At 36.6% G+C, this 24,479-nt stretch overlaps 1 protein-coding gene across 25 annotated transcripts in view; it reads left to right on the top strand.

Moving 5' to 3' along the window:
• CNTLN (centlein) overlaps nucleotides 1-24,479 on the top strand; it is a 363,772-nt gene that overhangs the window by 269,533 nt on the left and 69,760 nt on the right. For all 25 annotated transcript variants that reach the window (XM_086415000.1, XM_086414981.1, XM_086414999.1 and 22 more), the window contains 3 exons: nucleotides 1,493-1,670; nucleotides 15,901-15,991; nucleotides 16,075-16,298. In XM_086415000.1, coding sequence (XP_086271126.1) covers nucleotides 1,493-1,670; nucleotides 15,901-15,991; nucleotides 16,075-16,298 — 493 coding nt within the window. The remainder of the gene's footprint in view (nucleotides 1-1,492; nucleotides 1,671-15,900; nucleotides 15,992-16,074; nucleotides 16,299-24,479) is intronic.

The following is a 24,479-nucleotide window of genomic DNA, read 5'->3' as shown; positions in this document are numbered from 1 at the left end:
CACAATAGACTGGGAAGATATAGTTATCCAAAAGATTATAGGGTCCTATACTTGGCTTAAAATGCCAAATTTTCAGCTATACAATGGGAAAAATATGAGACTTAATGTATGTAAAAATATTTTAGGAGGTTTTGTTAAATCCTTTATGCCTCAGTTCATAATGCATGCTGGAAAAGCTTACACAAATTTAGTCTGCATCTATCAGGACTTCTCATAGTACACCTGAAATATGAAATTAAATTCTGGACATAATGGTCCATCAGAATACGCTGGTGTTCTTTCAAGAGGGATTAGGATGGGAAGGCATCTCAAAAACATTTATGTTAAGAATATTAGATCAAGCTAGAGATGTTTTTCTTAGAGAAACCACTGTTGCTGGTGTCATATCAGTTCAGTTCAGTTCAGTTCAGTTGCTCAGTTGTGTCCGACTCTTTGTGACCCCATGAATTGCAGCATGCCAGGCCTCCCTGTCCATCACCAACTTCCGGAGTTCACCCAAACTCATGTCCATCGAGTCGGTGATGCCATCCAGCCATCTCATCCTCTGTCGTCCCCTTCTCCTCTTGCCCCCAATCCCTCCCAGCATCAGAGTCTTTTCCAATGAGTCAACTCTTCACATGAGGTGGCCAAAGTACTGGAGTTTCAGCTTTAGCATCATTCCTTCCAAAGAACACCCAGGACTGATCTCCTTTAGAATGGACTGGCTGGATCTCCTTGCAGTCCAAGGACTCTCAAGAGTCTTCTCCAACACCATAGTTCAAAATTATCAATTCTTCATTGCTCTATGTCCAAATAGATCATCCATGTAGAAAAGAGATTGGACTTAGATTTCTAGTCAACATTAACACTAGCACTTCTAATCTTCTTCCCTTTATTTTTTTTTACACAAACTATTAATGTACTATTTCAAACTATTAACACACACTGTGTGTAAAACTTAGTCCTCTTATTTCTTATGTGTACCCCCACCCCACTAGGATGAAAGCTACCCAAGGGCAAGGATTTCCTTAAGTATTTTATTAAACGATGACTACTCATAAGAGATGGAACTAAGATCAGTGGGTGAATGGCTCAGAGATTCAAATTTTGTCCTACACTAAGAGAAAACTTTCCTTTCTGTTACAAACTATTAAAACTTTCTGCCCTGGCTCAGAAAGTAGTGAGTGTTCTAACCTTGAACATGTCAAAACATGTGCTTCCTGAGTTTTACACTTAGGGAAATACTATAGAAGTGATACTGGCAAGCATGTGATATTACATAATCTAAATTCTTGATGAGATTTTATAATTTAGTAAAATCTATTTATACAAATTTTCTCTCAATATATTTAGACTGTCTCTTAACAATGAGAACTAGTAAATGTTCAAATTAAATTTACAGCTATATGTATATATATGAAACTTGTGCTATTATTTAGTCTTGAACTTAAAAGAGGTACATTTAACAACTCTTCTTCTTGGGTTTTATGTCTCCCCCTTTTTCCAAAATCAGTGATTCTGAAACACAGAACTTACGAAATTTGGGAACAATTATTGTAGAAACATCCCAGAAAATAAGTCCAACAGAAGACAGACGAGACCAGAAAGAACGTGACCAGACAGAGGACAGCCAAATGCAAGGAAAAGAAATAGTACAGATATATCCAAATGTAGAGGACAAGACCCCAAAGGTATATAACAGTTTTGATTAATTATAGACTTTTTAATTTCATCTCATGTGTCATAACTTTAATCAATTTTTCTTGCCAGTGATTTAATGTGAATCCTTAAAAATTGTTTTCTTTGTAATATGCAGTGAAAATACTCACTTAAATAATTTTCAAGTACTAATTTGTTAAAAATCTTTTGCATAGATAAAAATGTAAGTAGATATAATTTTCCTAAATATAAATCTTAAAAGTATCTCAGCCAGAAATAAATGTGATAATAAGTTCATTACTATTTTCAGGTACATAAAATATACAAAGAGAAGAAACTTCTGTTTTTGTATTAGCTTTCATAATAACAAATTTAGTCTGACTAAATCTTTGAATTTCTAATTTCTACCTAATATAAATACATTAGGTAATGTATATGCATGTACAAATAAATACATGCTGCCCAATGTATTTATTTTATTTTTCTGATTTATTTCTTATTGCATGCTAATGTATTTTATTCCCCAATATATTTTAAGTCTTAAAATATTAATGTTCCAAGACAGCTTATTCAGTAATTCTTATTACTGATATATCATGTCACTAAAGATTTACTATTTGGCATAGATCAGTGAAAAACTGAGAAAAGATAATTTTATTTTGTTTTTTAAAAAAGATTAGCTTGAATTAACCTGCAAGGTTCTTTAAAAACCTTGTCTAAAGCTGTTTATTTTTTGAGATCTTGACAGAACTTTGGAGCAAAAAACTCAAGAATGACTAAAGTATATCTTAGTTACTACCATAATAAAGTTTAGATGAAAAACTATATGCTAAGTACCTGCTGATTGAGTGGTTCGTTGATAAATAGTTTTTAAAGAAATCTATTTTGCTATACATTATTTGGTTGGAATTTTTGTGTAACTGAAGTTGATTGTGTACAGCTTAATGAATTTATAAATAAAAGAAACTCATAATTCTATTCATAAAATAAGAGAATGTAGTATAAACTACTTTGAATAGATCTATGTACATTGTTGGGAGTCAGAAAATTATAGTTGGTCAAATTGTACCAATTGTATTTGGCAAATATTAGAACTTCTCACTTACTTCCAAGGTAACCATTATCTTAATTTTAGTCACTCCCCTTCTTTTCTTTATTGTTTTATCTCTCCTAACATTATGGTTAATTTTGCCTGTTTTTGAACTTTATGGAATCTATATTTTATTTTGTCTCTGGCCTTTTTGTTCAGTATTATGGGGGATATGTTCATTTTTATTGTTGTATATTATTTCACTATCGGAATATATCACAGTTTATATACCCATTCTACTATTGATTTTGGGTTGCTTCAGTTTGGATTTCTTGTAAATGATGTTACAATGAATATTCTTGTAAACACAAGTATGGGCATTTCTACAATGAAATGCCTGGGGGTAGGATTACTGCACCATAGATTCTGTGTTTCTAAGATCTTAGATGATACTGTTTTCCAAAGTGTTGTACCAATTTGTTGCATCCCCTAGCAGTATATGAACATTTTTACTGCTTCTTATCAACATGTGTTATGTTAGTCCTTCTTATCTCAGCCACTTTTGTTTGTATATTGAGGTATATTATTGTGAGTTTATGTTCTATGATTACTAATAAGGTGTTGAATACTACTTCTTATAATTATTATTCATTTGGAGTTCTTCAGTGAATTGCTTCCTTAAGTGCTTCCCGCTTTACAAATGAATTGTCTGTCTTTTCCTTATTCATCTGGAGTTCTTATGTATACTACATATAAGTCTTCTGTTGATCCTATATTCTGCCCTATGCCATCCTGTGCCCTTTCACTCTTTTTAGTGGAATCTTTTGGGGAATAAAACATAATAATTCTAATGTGGTCAAATTTAATAATTTTTCCTGTATGAATAATACTGTTTTATGCTCTCTATAAATTTTTTACCTACTTTGACTTCAGTATTTTTATACTACCTTGTTGCCTTTTTCTGTATTGTCTGATTTACTGTTTTGATTTTGACCTCTATGTCTGACATTGATTTTTACATATGATGAATGATAGGGATTAAGTTTTACACTTTCCCCCACTCTGTGCAGTAGCACCACCTTTGTTGTAAATCAGGTGTGCATATACATGTGGGTATGTAACTAGACTTTTTCTTCTGTTCCATCACTATATTCATCTATATCATACTGTCTTGTCATTGTTATTTTATAGTAGTCTTAATTGATAATAGAACAAGTCTCCCATCTTGTTTTCGTTCAAGAGTCCCTTCAGTATTCTTGGTCCTTTGTTCTTTGGAATCAGCTTCTCACAAACAAACCTTTGGGATTTTGATAGGGACTCTATCAATATAAATTAATAATAAAACAATGAGAAGATTCTGAAAAGTAGAGAGGAGACAGACCAAGTAGGGATCTCAGAATTGGAGGAACAACCTGGTTAGTGAGGTCTCTGGGTTTTCATTTTGCCTCATATATCCTGGCCTGGATGCTGAAGAAATCTGCAACTTGGAAAGGCCAGTTGGTCAGATGATAGAAGCCCCCTATAAAACCCGGTTCTCTCTAGTCAAAGAACCAGAAAATGGACAGCCCAGTAAAACAGAAAACTTTTACATAATAACTGCCCTACCCTAGCCAAACACCATGGAAAAAACTGCAACCCTACCTCTACCCTCAACCAGTAAAGACCTAGTGAGGAACACACACTTGTATCTCACCTAGCTGTAAGAAGGCATGCCTTCTCCTCCTTTTAGGACCCATTGAAGAGCCATTGGTAATGACTCTTCCCTTTATGCCATTAGAGGTCACACAGGGAGTTGGACATCCATCTGTATCCAGCAATGAAGAGATGGCCCTTTCCTTTCCTAGCAGAGGTTTCTCTCAATTTCAGAGGTCAAGTGCAGAGATGGGGACTTTCATAACCTCCCATATCTATAAAGCCTCCCATACCCTCTCCACTATGTCAAGAGAGGCCAAGTGAGGAACAGAAACAAGATCATGCTCCAGTTCCCAACCAAGGTGGTATCAGCAGAGGTCTTTGGGGAGCCCAAGCTTTCACCCCCAGTGATAATGAGGTGCCCCTTACCAACCAGGATATCATCAGAGACTGGACCTCCATCCCCAGCTGGGAAGTACTGAGGAATACACCACCTAAAATGTCCAGAATGTAATTCAAAATCATTCATCATACCTAGCAACCAGAAACACCTCAACGTGTATGAAAAAAAGATAGCAAGAGAAGCTAACAGCAAGCTGACACAGCCATTCAAACTATATGATAGTAGTTTAAAGTAGCTATCATTAAAAATGCTTCAAGAAGCATTTACAAACAGGCTTGAAACAATGAAAAACAAGAACATCTCAAGAATGAAGTAGAAATTCTCATCAAAGAAATAGAAGATATAAAATAGAACCAAATGGAAATTTTAACAAAAAAATAACAGCTTTGTGTTCCCACCACAAAGGATGTCATCAGTGCCCACCACTCAATTTAATGTCAAGACTGGTGATACCAAGCATCCCCCAGGAGGGGAAGAAAGGTTTAACACTTACATAATGAAATAGAGAACCTAGAAATGGATTTACAAGTATGAAAAATAACTGATTTTTGAAAAAGGTGTAAAACAGTTCAGTAGAGGAGACAAGTAGTACTGGAAAAATTAGAGATCCCTAGGCAAAAAAAAAAAAAAAAAAATGAACCTAAACCCCACACTTTATACAAAAATTAACTTGAAATAAATCACAGATAGTGATGAAAAGGTAAAACTTTAAGAAGAAACCATAAGAGAAAATCTTAGAGTGTTTAAACTTAGAACTTGCTGAAGAGTTTTTAGACATGTTATCAAAAACATGGTCCTTAAAAGAAAACACCAGTAGATTAAACTGCATCAAAATTAAGAACTTTGCCTTTGTGAAAGACCGTATGAAGGGGGTTAAAAAAAACACCATGATACAGACCAGAAGGAAGTATTTATAAAACCATGTATTTGACAAAACACTGATATCTTGAATATATAAGGATTTTTGTTGAGGCTCAACAGTAGAAAAATAATTCAATTAGAAAAGAGGCAAAAGACATGAACAGACATTTCACAGAAACGAATAAATGGATAGCAAATAAGCACATATAAAGATGTTCAACATCATTAACCATTAGGGAAATAGAGATTGAAACCCTGATAAGATACACATCTATTAGAACAGCTAAAATTAAAAAATACCAAGTGCTGACAACGATGCAGAGAAATTGGGTCGCTCATATAGTACTAGTATATCTCTCATATAGTACTGTGAATATAAAGTGGTACAGCATTCTTGGAAGCAGTTGGTAGTTTCTTTTAAAGAAAGTTTATGCTTCCCATACAACCCAGCCATCTTACTCTTGGACATTTATCTCATAGAAATTAAATTTCTGTTTATCCCAAACAGTTACATCTGTACATGAGTGGTGATAACAGCTTTTTTTTAATAGCTACAAACTGCAACAAAAAAATTTTCTTCAATAGCTGAATGGTTAATCCATACTATAGAATACTACTCAAGAATAAAGAAGATATACAGGCTTTTGCTATATGCAGTGCCCTAGCATTGTGACCTCAGATTTCTCATCTAGAGTTGGAGCCTAGACTTGCCTTTCCTCCTACATCCTGTGTTGCTATTTAAATGAGTTTAAAGATCTGTATGCAGATCAAGAAGCAACAGTTAGAAATGAACATGGAATAACAGACTGGTTCCAGATTGGGAAAGGAGTATGTCAAGGCTGTTATTGTCACCCTGCTTATTTAACTTATATGCAGAGTACATCATGAGAAACGCTGGGCTCGATGAAGCACAAGCTGGAATCAAGATTGCTGGGAGAAATATCAATAACCTCAGATATGCAGATGACACCACCCTTATGGCAGAAAGCAAAGAATAACTAAAGAGCCTATTTGATGGAAGTGAAAGAGGAGAGTGAAAAAGTTGGCTTAGAGCTCAACATTCAGAAAATGAAGATCATGGTATCCAGTCCCATCACTTCATCGCAAATAGATGGGGAAACAGTGGAAACAGTGGCTGACTTTATTTTTTGGGGCTCCAAAATCACTGCAGATGGTGAATGCAGCCATGAAATTAAAAGACGCTTACTCCTTGGAAGAAAAGCTATGACCAACCTAGACAGCATATTAAAAAGCAGAGACATTACTTTGCCAATAAAAGTCCGTGTAGTCAAAGCTATGGTTTTTCCAGTAGTTACGTATGGATGTGAGAGTTGGACTGTAAAGAAAGCTGAGCACTGAAGAATTGATGCTTTAGAACTGTGGTGTTGGAGAAGACTCTTGAGAGTCCCTTGGACTGCAAGAAGATCCAACCAGTCCATCCTAAAAGAAATCAGGCCCCAGTGTTCATTGGAAGGACTGATGCTGAAGCTGAAACTCCAATACTTTGGCCACCTGATGTGAAGAACTGACTCATTTGAAAGACCCTGATGCTGGGAAAGATTGAAGATGGGAGGAGAAGGGGATGACAGAGAATGAAATGGTTGGATGGAATCACTGACTCGATGGACATGAGTTTGAGTAAGTTCCAGGAGTTGGTGATGTCAGGAAAGCCTGTCCTGCTGGGGACGCAGAGTCAGACACAACTGAACGACTGAACTGAAAGATCAAAAAGGATTATCAGTTGGCTTATATTTTGCTGGCCACTTTGCTTATTGCTTGTCTCTGAATTTGTTTGTTTGGGCTGCAACGCAAGACTTGTAGGATCTTAGTTTCCCAACTAGGGATCAAACCCGGGTCCCCAGCAGTGAAAGCCCAGAATCCTAACAACTGGTCCACCGGGGAAATCCCTCTGAATTCTTGCTTTACTTTATTTTTGGCCTCAGAATTTACCGTAACACTTTCTCACATTTAAAACATGATTTAAATGTGCTTACTTCAAAGTATATTTCTGGATTTCTCATGAGTAGTAACACTGGAAATGGAAGCCTCTTTTTAATTTTAGGTCCAGTTAATTTGATACCAACCACTGGATCATGGGAAAAGCAAGAGAATTCCAGAAAAACATCTATTTCTGCTTTATTGACTATGCCAAAGCCTTTGACTGTGTGGATCACAATAAACTGTAGAAAATTCTGAAAGAGGTGGGAATACCAGACCACCTGATCTGCCTCTTGAGAAATTTGTATGCAGGTCAGGAAGCAATAGTTAGAACTGGACATGCAACAACAGACTGGTTCCAAATAGGAAAAGGAGTTCGTCAAGGCTGTATATTGTCACCCTGTTTATTTACCTTATATGCAGAGTACATCATGAGAAAGGCTGGACTGGAAGAAACACAAGCTGGAATCAAGATTGCCAGGAGAAATATCAATAACCTCAGATATGCAGATGACACCACCCTTATGGCAGAAAGCGAAGAGGAACTCAAAAGCCTCTTGATGAAAGTGAAAGTGGAGAGTGAAAAAGTTGGCTTAAAGCTCAACATTCAGAAAACAAAGATCATGGCATCCGATCCCATCACTCCATGGGAAATAGATGGGGAAACAGTGGAAACAGTGTCAGACTTTATTTTTCTGGGCTCCAAAATCACCACGGATGGTGACTGCAGCCATGAAATTAAAAGACGCTTACTCCTTGGAAGGAAAGTTACGACCAACCTAGATAGCATATTCAAAAGCAGAGACATTACTTTGCCAACAAAGGTTCGTCTAGTCAAGGCTATGGTTTTTCCAGTGGTCATGTATGGATGTGAGAGTTGGACTGTGAAGAAGGCTGAGCACTGAAGAATTGATGCTTTTGAACTGTGGTGTTGGAGAAGACTCTTGAGAGTCCCTTGGACTGCAAGGAGATCCAACCAGTCCATTCTGAAGGAGATCAGCCCTGGGATTTCTTTGGAGGGAATGATGCTAAAGCTGAAACTCCAGTACTTTGGCCACCTCATGCGAAGAGTTGACTCATTGGAAAAGACTCTGTTGCTGGGAGGGATTGGGGGCAAGAGGAGAAGGGGACGACAGAGGATGAGATGGTTGGATGGCATCACTGACTCGATGGACGTGAGTCTGAGTGAACTCCGGGAGTTGGTGATGGACAGGGAGGCCTGGCGTGCTGCGATTCATGGGGTTGCAAAAATTCGGACACGACTGAGCGACTGATCTGATCTGATCTTATCTGAAGGTAACTAATTGGAGAACGAAATGGCAACACACTCCAGTATTCTTGCCTGGAAAATCCCATGGACAGAGGAGTCTGGTAGGCTATAGTCTATGGGGTTGCAAGAGTGGGACACTATTTAGTGAGCAACTTAGCTCACATACATGGTAACTAATATTGGTAATTGGTAGTTCTGATTTGGATCTTTTTACAGTAGTCAGTACATAATATTAATTGAGTCTTAATGATTAAAGAATTGATTAATTAATTTAAAATCAAGTAAATAAAAATGAAAAATAAAAATACCTTGAGAAATGAAACATGTTTCATTTATAGGAAAGTATTTATTTTAAAGGAAGTTCCTATCTTAGGAGTCTATGGTATTTGTGTTAATAAATCAGTTTTTTTACTTTAAGGACATGGTTTATATATGGGTAGGTGGGTTCTTTACCACTGAGCCACAAAGGAAGCCCATATATAATTTAGTATAACGTATATGTCTGTCAATATAAAATATATGGCTCAATGTCAGAATAACAATCAGTTAAATTTTTACTTTCCTTCAATTGAATTGGATTTTTTGAAAAAGGTTCTTTTATTTAAAGAAATAATTTTCTAGATTGATATTGTTCCTGTTCCCTGGCAATAAATTCTTAAGACGATATATTTTATTGTTAGGATTTATAATATTTTTTAATATAAATTAATTTATTTTAATTTGAGGCTAATTACTTTACAATATTGTATTGGTTTTGCCATACATCAACATGAATCTGCCATGTGTGTACACATGTTCCCCATCCTGACCCACCCTCCCACCTCCCTCCCCATACCATCCCTCTGGGTCATCCTAGTGCACCAGCCCTGAGCATCCTGTATCATGCATCAAACCTGGACTGGCGATTCGTTTCACATATGATACTATACATGTTTCAATGCCATTCTCCTATATCATTCCACCCTCGCCCTCTCCCACAGAGTCCAAAAGACTGTTCTATACATCTGTGTCTCTTTTGCTGTCTCACATACAGGGTTATTGTTACCATATTTCTAAACTCCATATATATATGCGTTAGTATACTGTATTGGTGTTTTTCTTTCTGGCTTACGTCACTCTGTATAATAGGCTCCAGTTTCATCCACCTCATTAGAACTGATTCAAATGTATTCTTTTTAATGGCTGAGTAATACTCCATTGTGTATATGTACCACAGCTTTCTTATCCATTCATCTGCTGATGGACATCTAGGTTGCTTCCATGCCCTGGCTATTATAAACAGTGCTGCGATGAACATTGGGGTACACGTGTCTCTTTCAGTTCTGGTTTCCTCAGTGTGTATGCCCAGCAGTGGGATTGCTGGATCATATGGCACTTCTATTTCCAGTTTTTTAAGGAATCTCCACACTGTTCTCCATAGTGGCTGTACTAGTTTGCATTCCCACCAACAGTGTAAGAGGGTTCCCTTTTCTCCACACCCTCTCCAGCATTTATTGCTTGTAGACTTTTGGATCGCAGCCATTCTGACTGGTGTGAAATGGTACCTCATGTGGTTTTGATTTGCATTTCTGTGATAATGAGTGATGTTGAGCATTTTTTCATGTGTTAGCCATCTGTATGTCTTCTTTGGAGAAATGTCTATTTAGTTTTTTGGCCCATTTTTTGATTGGGTCGTTAATTTTTCTGGAATTGAGCTGCAGGAGTTGCTTGTATATTTTTGAGATTAATCCTTTGTCAGTTGCTTCATTTGCTATTTTTTCTCCCATTCTGAAGACTGTCTTTTCACCTTGCTTAGAGTTTCCTTTGTTGTGCAAAAGCTTTTAATTTTAATTAGGTCCCATTTGTTTGTTTATTTTTGCTTTTATTTAGAATATTCTGGGAGGTGGGAATCTTCTAATATCCTCTAATATTCATAGAGGATCCTGCTGTGATTTATGTCAGAGAGTGTTTTTGCCTATGTTCTCCTCTAGGAGTTTTATAGTTTCTGGTCTTACATTTAGATCTTTAATCCATTTTGAGTTTATTTTTGTGTATGGTGTTAGAAAGTGTTCTAGTTTCATTCTTTTACAAGTGGTTGACCAGTTTTCCCAGAACCACTTGTTAAAGAGATTGTCTTTTCTCCATTGCATATTCTTGCCTCCTTTGTCAAAGATAAGGTGTCCATAGGTGCATGGATTTATCTCTGGGCTTTATTTCTTATTCCATTGATCTATATTTCTGTCTTGTGCCAGGACCATACTGTCTTGATGACTGTGGCTTTGTAGTAGAGCCTGAAGTCAGGCAGGTTGATTCCTCCAGTTCCATTCTTCTTTCTCAAATTCAAGGCTTTTTGTATTTCCATACAAATTGTGAAATTATTTGTTCTAGTTCTATGAAAAATACCGTTGGTAGCTTAATAGGGATTGCATTGAATCTATAGATTGCTTTGGGTAGTATACTCATTTTCACTATATTGATTCTTCCAATCCATGAAAATGGTATATTTCTCTGTTAGTGTCCTCTTTGATTTCTTTCACCAGTGTTTTATAGTTTTCTATATATAGGTCTTTAGTTTCTTTAGGTAGATATATTCCTAAGTATTTTATTCTTTTCGCTGCAATGGTGAATGGAATTGTTTCCTTAATTTCTCTATTTTCTCATCATTAGTGTATAGGAATGCAAGGGATTTCTGTGTGTTGATTTTATATCCTGCAACTTTACTCTATTCATCGATTAGCTCTAGTAATTTCCTGGTGGAGTCTTTAGGGTTTTCTATGTAGAGGATCATGTCATCTGCAAACAGTGAGAGTGTTACTTCTTCTTTTCCAATCTGGATTCCTTTTATTTATTTATTTTTTTTCCTGCTCTGATTGCTGTGGCCAAAACTTCCAAAACTATGTTGAATAGTAGTGGTGGAAGTGGGCACCCTTGTCTTGTTCCTGACTTTAGGGGAAATGCTTTCAATTTTTAACCATTGAGGATAATGTTTGCTGTGGGTTTATCATATATGGCTTTTATTATGTTGAGATATGTTCCTTCTATTCCTGCTTTCTGGAGAGTTTTTATCATAAATGGATGTTGAATTTTGTCAAAGGCTTTCTCTGCATCTATTGAGATAATCATATGGCTTTTATTTTTAAATTTGTTAATGTGGTGTATTACACTGATTAATTTGTGGATATTGAAGAATCCTTGCATCCCTGGGATAAAGCCCACTTGGTCATGGTATATGATCTTTTTAATGTGTTGTTGGATTCTTAAACAATCCTTAAAACAGTCCTTAAACAATCCTTAAAACAATCCTCAAAAGGATTTTTGCATCTGTGTTCATCAGTGATATTGGCGTATAGTTTTCTTTTTTTGTGGCATCTTTGTCAGGTTTTGGTATTAGGGTGATGGTGGCCTCATAGAATGAGTTTGGAAGTTTACCTTCCTCTGCAATTTTCTCGAAGAGTTTGAGTAAGATAGTTGTTAGCTCTTCTCTAAATTTTTGGTAGAATTCAGCTGTGAAGCCATCTGGACCTGGGCTTTTGTTTGCTGGAAGATTTCTGATTACAGTTTCAATTTCTGTGCTGGGTCTGTTAAGATTTTCTATATCTTCCTGGTTCAGTTTTAGAAAGTTGTACTTTTCTAAGAATTTGTCCATTTCTTCCAAGTTGTCCATTTTATTGGCATATAGTTGCTGATAGTAGTCTCTTATGATCCTTTGTATTTCTGTGTTGTCTGTTGTGATCTCTCCATTTTCACTTCTAATTTTATTGATTTGATTTTTCTCCTTTTGTTTCTTGATGAGTCTGGCTAATGATTTGTCAATTTTATTTATTCTCTCAAAGAAGCAGCTTTTGGCTTTGTTGATTTTTGCTATGGTCTCCTTTGTTTCTTTTGCATATATTTCTGCCCTAATTTTTAAGATTTCTTTCCTTCTACTAACCCTGGGGTTCTTCATTTCTTCGTTTTCTAGTTGCTTTAGATGTAGAGTTAGGGTATTTATTTGACTTTTTTCTTGTTTCTTGAGGTGTGCCTGTGTTGCTATGAACCTTCCCCTTAGCCCTGCTATTACAGTGTCCCACAGGTTTTGGTTGTTGTGTTTTCATTTTCATTCGTTTCTATGCATATTTTGATTTCTTTTTTGATTTCTTCTGTGATTTGTTGGTTATTCAGCAGCGTGTTGTTTAGCCTCCATATTGGAGGCTGGAATGTTGGAATTTTTAATAGTTTTTCTCCTGTAATTGAGATCTAATCTTACTACATTGTGGTCAGAAAAGATGCTTGGAATGATTTCAATTTTTTTGAATTTACTAAGGCTAGATTTATGGCCCAGGATGTGATCTATCCTGGAGAAGGTTCCGTGTGCACTTGAGAAAAAGGTGAAATTCATTGTTTTGAGGTGAAATGTCCTATAGATATCAATTAGGTCTAACTGGTCCATTGTATCATTTAAAGTTTGTGTTTCCTTGTTAATTTTCTGTTTCGTTGATCTATCCAATAGTGTGAGTGGGGTATTAAAGTCTCCCACTATTACTGTGTAATTGTTAATTTCCCCTTTCATACTTGTTAGCATTTGTCTTACATATTGCGGTGCTCCTATGTTGGGTGCATATATATTTATAATTGTTATATCTTCTTCTTGGATTGATCCTTTGATTGCTATGTAGTATCCTTCTTTGTCTCTTTTCACAGCCTTTGTTTTAAATCTATTTTATCTGATATGAGTATTGCTACTCCTGCTTTCTTTTGGTCTCTATTTGCATGGAATATCTTTTTCCAGCCCTTCACTTTCAGTTTGTATGTGTCCCTTGTTTTGAGGTGGTCTCTTGTAGACCACATATATAGGGGTCTTGTTTTTGTATCTTTTCAGCCAGTCTTTTCTTTTGGTTGGGGCATTCAACCCATACCAAAAAGCAAAGATTAAAAATCTAGAGTAGAGGTTGGATTTTCAAAAATACAAGATAAAGAAAAAAAAAAAAAGAAAACAAAGTCACAAGAATTATAAAATATATATATGAAGTTTGCTTTAAAAAGTAGGGTCTCTTTTTTTTTGCAAAGTAATAGGTTATAAAAATGAAAATTCAAGGAGAAATAGAGGACTTAAAAATAAAAAAATTTTTTTTTAATTAAAGAATGATAGTAAAAATAGTAAAAATATATCTAGGACTTTCTCTGGTGTTGTTGAGGGCAGTGTGGGGTCAGTTCATTTTCGGATAGTTCCTTGATCCGATTTATATTTCTCAAGATCTGTAGGCCCCTTCCTATGTAGTCGGTACTAACTACAGGGTTTTAATCAATTGCACCTGTCACTTCCAAGGAGGATCCCTCTGTTTTAGCTCCTTCTGTTTGCTGGTCTCTTCAGTGTCTGATTTCCACCCTGACAAAAGGGGGCGGTGGTGGCCACTTTTTTAGGCTCAGTTGTTCAGTCTTGCTGTGGGGAAGAGAGGGACGCTGCAAACAAATAACACTGGCGTGTGCTCGCAGTGTCTTGGCCACACTGGGTTTGCCCCCGCTCACAGCGTGTGTGCTATTCCTGTCTACACTGCTTAGGCTCTAGGTTGCGCTGCCGGGAACTGTCCGAGGCCAGCCTTGGGTTGTATGCACCTCCCAGGTCTAAGCCGCTCAGGTTCAGGCACTCGGGTAGTCCTCAGAGGTGCAGACTCAGTTGTGCCTGCGTTTTGTGCCCTTCCCAGGTCTGAGCAGCTCAGGTGATGAGGTGTTTGGCGAGCGTGTTCTCTGCGATTTATCACCTTCCCCATCCCTGCTGCTCGGTTTTCTGGGTGTACAACCGGCACACCTTCTCAGGCGGATGTTGACTGTCCAGCATCCCAAGAAGTCTTGGTTAGCAATGAAGCCTGCTTGCAGTTTGGTAGATAATGCCTCTCTGGGGCCGTGATTGCCCCCTTCCGGCTCTGGCTGCCCTCGCCTGCCTGTCACCAGACAGGGGGATGGGCCGGGCTAGCTCTGCTCAGTCCTTTGTTCTGTGAGCAGGCCTGACAGTGTCTTAGGTTAGGGCTTTTCTCGGGTAGCTATCCCACAGTCTGGTTTGCTATCCCAAGTTAGTTCCCTCAGATTGCCCTTGGGGCATTCAGGCCCGGTCCTTACACTAACCAATGCGGCCTGCGCCTCCCGGCCCAGCCCCCGCTTGCTAGTGGTGGGTGCAGGCATCTGCGCTGCTTCTCCGCTGGTGGAGTTACCGTTGAGCACGTAATCTGTGGGTTTTAATTATTTATTTATTTTTCCTCCCAGTTATGTTGCCCTCTGAGGTTTCAAAGCTCGCCACAGATTCGCCAGTGAGAGTGTTTCCTGGTATTTGGAAACTTCTCTCTTTTTTAAGACTCTCTTCCCAGGACGGAGCTCCGTCCCTACCTCATTAGTCTCTCTTTTTATCTTTATATTTTTTCCTACCTCCTTTCGAAGACAATGGGCTGCTTTTCTGAGTGCCTGATGTGCTCTGCTGGCATTCAGAAGTTGTTTTGTGGAATTTACTCAGCATTCAAATGTTCTTTTGATGAATTTGTGGGGGAGAAAATGATCTCCTTGTCCTATTCCTCTGTCATCTTAGGACTGCCCCCCCCCACCAGGATTTGTAATATTTTGAAACACATTCCTATTTAAATTTTTGTTTTGGGAAAGCTTTTATAGACTGGTGAAACAGTTTGGAACAAAGTCAAAATGGTTTCATTTTATTTAGCCTCAGTGTATTGCAATGTCATGAGGAAAACATACAGCTTCAAGGAGAATCACATTATTATCATCACCATTATTTTAACTTCATTTGCTGGAATTACTTATAACTCTACAACAGAGAACAGTATTTTAGAAAAGGAGCTAGATTCCCAAAGAATGTTATAAAATATTGTTATTTTATTTTTGATGCTTCTACTGTTTTAATCCTAACTGTTTAAACTGTCCTTTAGGTTAAATTACTACTTTTGTGTTGATTTTTGTACTTTTATCTTCTGCCTTCTAGGTCAACTTTAGTGCACTGTTATGTTCATTTATGAGTTCTTGACATCAGTTATAGATTTTTATTGTCCAGATTTGTTTTACTATGCATAAATACATACCTTTCTAAGTAAATAAATAATATATATTTTGTTGGTTCACTTGAAATTATCATCAGTTATAATCTAATTTTTATGGAACTTTCAAATTTAGAATTATTTTCACAAGAATGCCAAAAAATCAGCTCTTCAAAAGAAGAATAGCAGTATTCAAAAGACTTCACATACAGCAGGTCCTACCAGAGGTAAGAATATATATGAAATTAACAATGTGTTTTTAACTTAACAAGATTTTTTAAAAATTATTAAAAACCTTATTTTTATATAGTTAACAGAGAAAAGTGGAAAAATATAACTGCCCAGAAATCAAATAGTAATGTTATTTTATTACGAGAACGGATTATATCCTTGCAACAGCAAAACAGTGTGCTTTTGAATGCCAAAAAAGCAGCAGAACTGGCTGTTAAAGAATATAAAGAAGTCAACGAAAAGCTCCTGCATCAGCAGCAAGTGTCTGATCAACGATTTCAAACAAGCAGACAGACAATAAAGGTAAGGGAACTTCAAAATAAATTATAGTAGACTGTATTATAAACATGGGTATTTTGTTTTACATTTGTTTTGAAGTTTATATTTGTGTTAGACATGCCTATGAGTTTAAAAATTCCTAGGTACTGCTAAACTGGTGTAGTGTTTAATATCTAGATTTCTTAAATACGGTCTTATTAAGGAGAACTCCAAATCTTTTGACACATTACTAGAATTCCTTTTCCACATAGATTTTTTCTTTATTTTAGCCTTTTAATATATTTATTCTGTTGTATCTTAGATTTTTAAGGTAGACTTCAACTATTCATTTAGCTTATCCATTTGCCCATTCTAAAACTTCCCATTTATTACTATAAGTCACAGTATTAACTAGTAATTGCCCTAGTTCTTTGCAAATACTTGTATAAAATGTGAACCTTTAAGGCAAATATCTATATTAATGTGTTTCTGTAACATATATGCTTTTACTCAGGTAAGTCGAGTTTTCTGCAACTTATTAGACACGTTATACCTACCGTTCGGAGAAGGCAATGGCACCCCACTCCAGTACTCTTGCCTGGAAAATCCCATGGATGGAGGAGCCTCGTAGGCTGAAGTCCATGGGGTCGCTAAGAGTCGGACACAACTGAGCGACTTCACTTTAACTTTTCACCTTCATGCATTGGAGAAGGAAATAGCAACCCACTCTAGTGTTCTTGCCTGGAGAATCCCAGGGATGGGGGAGCCTGGTGGGCTGCCGTCTATGGGGTTGCACAGAGTCAGACATGACTGAAGTGACTTAGCAGCAGCAGCAGCATACTTACTGTTGGTTATCATAGTTTAATCTTAAGACAAATGAAAAAGAAAAGGTTATTCCTTAAGTCTCCATTCTTTTCTTAAAAAATTTTGTTAAAGTATTTACATTAACAATGTTGTGTTAATTTCTGCTGTACAACAAAGAGACTGAATTATACATATGTATTCTTTTTCATATTCTTTTCCATTATGGTTTATCACAAGCTATTGAATATAGTTCCTTGTGCTATGCAGTAGAACCTTGTTTATTCATCCTGTACATAATAGTTTGTATTTTCTATTCCAAAACTCCCAATCTTTCCCTCCTCTACCCCTCTACCCTTTAGCAACCACAAGTCTGATGTATGTGTCTGTGAGTCTGTTTTGTTTCATAGATATGTTTTTGTGTGTCATATTTTAGGTTTCGCATATAAGTGAAAGACATACACCATATTATATGGTGTATGACTTTCTCTTTCTAACTAACTTCATTTAGTATGATAAGCTCTAGGTTCAGCCATGTTGCCGCAAATAGCATTGTTTCATTCTTTTTAATGGCTGAGTAATATTCCATTGCACACGCAAGCGTGTGTGTGTGTGTGTGTGTGTGTTCAGTTGCTCAGTTGTGTCTGATTCTGCGACCCCATGAACTGTAGCCCACCAGGCTCCTCTGTCCATGGAATTTTCCAGTCAAGAGTACTACAGTGGGTTGCCGTTTCCTCCTCCAGGGGATCTTCCTGCCCTAGAGATCGAACCTGCTTTTCCTGTGGCTCCTGCATTGGCAGGCTGATTCTTTACCACTTAGCCACCTGGGAACCTTATATATATATATATATATATATATATAACTTGAGGAGTAAAGAAGATATATCTATATCTATAGATATGGATATATCTTCTTTACTCCTCAAGTTAATGGACATGTAGGTTATTTCCATGTCTTGGCTATTGTGAATAGTGCTGCTCTGAAATAGGAGTGTGTATCAGTTCATTTCAGTTCAGACACTCAGATGTGTCTGACTCTTTGTGGCCCCTGGGACTGCAGTAAGCCAAGCCTCCCTGTCCATCGCTAACTCCTGGACTTTACTCAGACTCATGTCCATTGAGTCAATGATGCCATCCAACCATCTCATCCTCTGTCTTCCCCTTCTTCTCTGGCCTTCAGTCTTTGCCAGCATCAGGTTCTTTTCAAATGAGTCAGTTCTTCACATCAGGTGGCCAAAGTATTAGAGTTTCAGCTTTAGCATCAGTCATTCCAATGAATATTTAGGACTGATTTCTTTTAGGATGGACTGGTTGGATCTTCTTGCAGTGCAAGGGACTCTCAAGAGTCTTCTCCAACACCACAGTTCAAAAGCATCAATTCTTCTGCGCTTAGCTTTCTTTATAGTCCAACTCTCACATCCATACATGACTACTGGAAAAAACATAGCTTTGACTAGACGGACCTTTGTTGGCAAAGTAATGTCTCTGCTTTCTAATATGGTGTCTAGGTTGGTCATAGCTTTTCTTCCAAGGAGTAAGCATCTTTTAGTTTCATGGCTGCATTCACCATCTGCAGTGATTTTGGAGCCCCCCAAAATAAAGTCAGTCAATGTTTCCACTGTTTCCCCATCTATTTGCCATGATGTGATGGGACCAGATGCCATGATCTTCATTTTCTGAATGCTGAGTTTTAAGCCAACTTTTTCACTCTCCTCTTTTACCTTCATCAAGAGGCTTTTTAGTTCCTCTTCACTTTCTGCCATAAGGATGGTGTCATCTGCATATCTGAGGTTATTGATATTTCTCCCAGCAATCTTGATTCCAGCTTGTGCTTCCTCCAGCCCAGCATTTCTCATGATGTACTCTGCATATAAGGTAAATTAGCAGGGTGACAATATACAGCCTTGACCTACTCCTTTTCCTATTTGGAACCAGTCTGTTGTTCCATGTCTAGTTCTAACTATTGCTTCCTGACCTGCATACAAATTTCTCAAGAGGCAGGTCAGGTGGTCTGGTATTCCCGTCTCTTTCAGTATCTTCCACAGTTTATTGTGATCCACACAGTCAAAGGCTTTGGCATAGTCAATAAAGCAGAAATAGATATTTTTCTGGAACTCTATTGCTTTTTCCATGATCCAGCGGATGTTGGCAATTTGATCTCTGGTTCCTCTGCCTTTTCTAAAACCAGGTTGAACAACAGGAAGTTCACGGTTCACGTATTGCTGAAGCCTGGCTTGGAGAATTTTGAGCATTACTTTACTAGCATGAGATGAGTGCAATTGTGTGGTCATTTGAGCATTCTTTGGCATTTCCTTTCTTTGGGATTGGAATGAAAACTGACCTTTTCCAGTCCTGTGGCCACTGCTTAGTTTTCCAAATTTGCTGGCATATTGAGTGCATGAGAGGTATTGGTCTGTAATTCTGAATCAAAGAATTAGGAAGTATTTTCTCTGCTTCTATCCTCTTAAAGAGATTGCAGAGAATAGCATTATTTGTTCCTTACAAGTTTAGTAAAAATTAAATAGTGACCCTATCTGGACTTGATACTTTTTATTTTAGAGGTTATTAATTGTTTATCCTATTTTTTAAATAAACATAGGCCTGTTCATGGAGAAGGCAATGGCAACCCACTCCAGTACTCTTGCCAGGAAAATCCCATGGACGGAGGAGCCTGGTGGGCTGTAGTCCATGGGGTCGCTAAGAGTTGGACACAACTGAGCGACTTCCCTTTCCCTTTTCACTATCATGCATTGGAGAAGGAAATGGCAACCCACTCCAGTGTTCTTGCCTGGAGAATCCCAGGGATGAAGGAGTCTGGTGGGCTGCTGTCTATGGGGTTGCACAGAGTCGGACACGACTGAAGTGACTTAGCAGTAGCAGTAGCAGGCCTGTTCAGATTTTCTGGGCTTCCCAGGAGGCACACTGGTAAATTATCTGCCTGCCAGTGCAGGAGACATAAGAGATGCGAGTTCAGTTTGTGGGTTGGAAAGATCCCCTGGGTTAGGAAATGACAACCCATTCCAGTATTCCTGGCTGGAAAATTCCGTAGACAGAGGAGCCTGGCAGGCTATAGTCCATGGGATTACAAAGAATCAGATACAACTGAGCACACATGCACACACATTCAGATTGCCCACATCTTTTTGTGAGTTTTGGCAAATTATATCTCTTAAGGAATTGGTCCATTTCTTCTAGGTTATCAAATTTGTGGGCATAGATTTCTTTGTATTATTCTTTTGTTAATTTAAAGTCCAAGTCTCTGTGGTTATATCCCCTCTTTCATTTTGTACATATTAGTATATATTTATATTTCATATCACATTAAATTTAAGGCACCTAAAATATCATAACATTTTAAGGCATTTAGAATTTTTAGAGCATTTTCATATAGTTTTAAAAATTGATATACCTGAAATCTCCTTGATTTAATTCAGATAGGAATTATTATTCTATTTTTATATAGAAAGAAACAGAAACTATATGTGAGTGACTTATCCAAGACTCATGGTGTCAGTAGTAGGTCTGATACCTGAACCTTATATTTTTACTACAGAGTACTCTAATTATCCTACACAGATTTTTAGGAAATTTTAAGATATTGATTTTACATTTTGCCCCTTTAAAGTACAGTAGAATTAAATTTAAGACATAATAACGTGATCTCAAAGTTTTGAACTCACATATACTTACATTTAAGAAGTAGAATTTTAATATTTTTATTAGTTGCATTGGAATAGAAGTTTAATATTTTACAAAAATTTTCAACTTCAGCCTATGGCTTCTGTGATTTCCACAGCCAGACAATGTAAACACACAGAAAACTTAATATATTGTATTTAAATTGACATCTGTCTGAAAAACATTTGAAATTATCTGCATCAGTACTTATTTAATCATTATTCTGTAGTCTCATTCTATAGCACTTAAACATGCCTAATGTAAAATAAATTATTGCCTCTCATTAAGATACCAGTTTTATATGTCTACTTTAAATTTCTCCAATGACTGTTTCCAAAAGTCATTCCTAGTCTAGTCTGTATTACTAATATTTTTACAATACACTTCTCTTTCAACTGTTAACTCTTAGTAGTTAATATCACTAAGATTAGCAGAATTTCCTATCTCAGCCAATCCTGTTATTCCTTTGTAGGTGACGCTTAAAACTACATGTCCTTTTATGTGTTCTGTTTCACTACAGAAGACATTTTCTTTTGATTTTCTGTCACCACTAACTCACCATGTACCAAAAATAATAATAATAATAAAGAACAAATCTTCCCAAACAATCCTCTCCCAAAATATTGCTGCAGAACCACCTTTGACTCTTTATTTTTTGACCTCTAAATCAACAACCAAATTCTATTGTTCATCCCTCTTAATTTCTATTTCTAGTGACACCAGTTATTTATTTTTCCTTGAGTACTGATATATTCTCCTGGCTGGCTTCTCTAGTCTTTTTATTTCTTTCCATGTATTACTGCCAGAATAATTTTGCTAGAATTTGAATTTTATCATGTATCTTCAGGAACCTGCAACTGATTTCCATTTGAAGACCAAACAAGTCAGCAAAATCTTCAAGATTTTACCTGATATATGCTATTGTTTTAGTCCTCTGTTTCCTGACACAAGCCCCTGAGAGTATCCCCTGTCCTATAAAACACTCACAGTCTATGCTGAATGCATGTATTCTTTCAAATCTTATTTTATATGTTTTCAATAATAATGAAGTACAGGTAATATTAGCTGATGCTTTTCGTGTACTAATATGCTAGGTACTCTTCCACGCACTTTGTTTGTATTAACTCATTAACATAAATGATGCCTTAGTGAGATAGATACTATGTCTGATTTTATTGTACAGATAGGGAAAGTGAGGCAGAGGGAATAACATGCCCAAGGTAATAGAACTCATAAGTGGCAGAACTGGGGTTCGAGCCCAGGCAGCCTGATTCCAGAAGTTGTGCTCTTAAGCCTTATGCTGTACTGCCTTCCCCAACACACACCAGCTAGTGTTTATTCAATGACTATTAGGCCTACTTTCTAAACATTTAATTATTTTTTATGGACTCTCTTTTTCAACCTTGTAAGGAAGATATTATCATTTTATATATAATGCAATTAAGGCTTAAAGAATTGAAACAAATTGCTTAAGATCAGCCTAAAGTTCATAGCTTTAAGTTATGACCTACATCTATCTCTTGATCCTAACTTCATAATCTTTCTATTTTTCTAAACTGAATTTTTATACAATTCTGCACTTAATAGTTTTCTTTTTTTCTTTTTTCTTTTTTTTCTTTTTTTTTAATTTTATTTTATGTTTAAACTTTATATAATTGTATTTATAGTTTCAAAGTTTAACATTTGTTAGTTCTATTGCATCTAACAGCTAATTAAATCATCAAGGACAGAAAACACATATACTTTTCTTGATAACTTTCACAGCATTTTGAATAATTGAGGGTATAGTACATTCTCAGTAAAAGGATAAAGGTTGCCTTATTGAGCAGTTATTCCCAAGACACTGAGATGATAATGCATATTTTTAACCAAGATTTAAAAATTGCTTTCTACTTCAAGAATCTTCCTGTTTTCTTTACATCATTTTATATCCAGGAAGTCACTCCAAAGACTGGTTCACGGACCAGTTCCCTCATACAACATTTTCCAAAGCCTTTTTCCTTTTCTAAGTTTAAATGAAATAAAAGAAGAATTCTGTTGTAATCAGTGAAGTTTGAGGTAATAATTTGTCATATAAATGAAAGTATCCTATAGGCTTTTGTGATTAAGAGCTAGAGAATCAGTTTGAGAATTAGAAATGGAAGAATAGCTACACATCAGTCAAGACTGAGTGTTTATTCACACTAAGGAAGTGAAGGGATTGATGACATTGAAGGAGCTTACTTAAAAGCTGACAAAACCAATTAGTAAATAATTTAGTGTCATGAAAGTGTTGGAAGGTATGGTTTTGGTATGAGAGTTAATAATGTTAGTGGCGTGGTGCTTCCAAGGAGAATGAGGTGAACAATTTCCTGTTTGTCCCAAATCCTGCAAGGTCCAGTTTGCTTATTTATGTTGCCTTTTGAGTAACTATATGGGGCTTCCCAGATAGCTCAGTTGGTAAAGAATCTGCCTGCAATGCAGGAGACACTAGTTTGATTCCTGGGTCAGGAAGATCTGCTGGAGAAGGGATAGGCTACCCACTTCAGTATTCTTGGGCTTCCCTTGTGGTTCTGCTGGTAAAGAATCCACCTGCAATGTGGGAGACCTGGGTTCAATCCCTGGGATGGGAAAATCCCTGGAAAATTACATGGACCATATAGTCCATGTTGTCACAAAGAGTCGGACACGACTGAGCAACTTTCACACACTTGAGTAACTATAGGCATTTAATTTTCTGAATCTTTATTTGTACATTGGCTCTATATGTTTTCTAAAGGAAGAATAAACTCCTTTTAGTTTCCCCAAAAGGTTATTTATCTATATTAACAATACTACTAACTAACCCACTGAGTTTTGAGTTCACAGAAGGAGGTATGACAGTATTTCTGAAACTTAGAGAAGAGATTCTTTACAAAATATGGTCTGAAAAACAAGACGTTTTACCCTAGACCATTGCTGTCTAAGAGGCTTTGATCTGCCTCTGCCTTAACTCCCCAATTGGAGTGCACCTAAGCAAGCCCACAACTCAAAAAAAAGTGTTATAAGTATGTCCTTTCAGCATTCACATCATAAGTCTGCACTTTGAACATACACGTCGTAAGTCTGCACTTTGAACAGACATGCCATAAAGATGCACTTTCAATATATGTGTCGTAAGTATACACTGCTGTTATCTTCTCTGATATCTAGAATTACTGATATCAATTATTGATATATAGAATTATTGATTCAAATATTATATTCAATTATATATTCAAATATTGAATTATTGATTCCCCTGCCCTCTGAATGAGTTACAACTAAATTCCACAACAGCAGATTTTGTCCTCAGAAACTTTTTTGGTAACATCCATCTTAAACAAAGCAAGGTCATTTTAGGATTTGAGTTTTCAAGTTTGCTTTGTCTCTTGTCCAGTTACATTAACCAATTAATCTTAAATTAGTTAATCAAACTATATACAGAACTTTTGCCAAATATCAGAATCTGCCATTAAAAGCAACAGAGCATAACCCATTCAACAAATATCTTGGGTTTTTAGGTTAATTTAGCATATAAACATTGAGCATAATTACTACTAAGGCTGAAGAGTCTTTCAGCAAACCCTGTAATTTTGCATTTTGTCAACTTCCATAAAACATTTTCATCTGTATAGATTCATACAATTCCTATTGTATCGTAAACTTATATTTGTCTTTGGTTTATATTTATTTACATAACCTTTATTTCAAAGATTGAAGGTGTTTACTGTACTTGGACCCATTTTT

This window comes from Bos grunniens, chromosome 8 (assembly GCF_055505025.1).
Source record: "Bos grunniens cultivar Pamir isolate PY7600 chromosome 8, Bosgru_T2T1.0, whole genome shotgun sequence".
Classification (NCBI taxonomy): domain Eukaryota; kingdom Metazoa; phylum Chordata; class Mammalia; order Artiodactyla; family Bovidae; genus Bos; species Bos grunniens.
The sequence above is the reverse complement of the archived record's forward strand: the minus strand, read 5'-3'. Positions and strand labels throughout refer to the sequence as shown.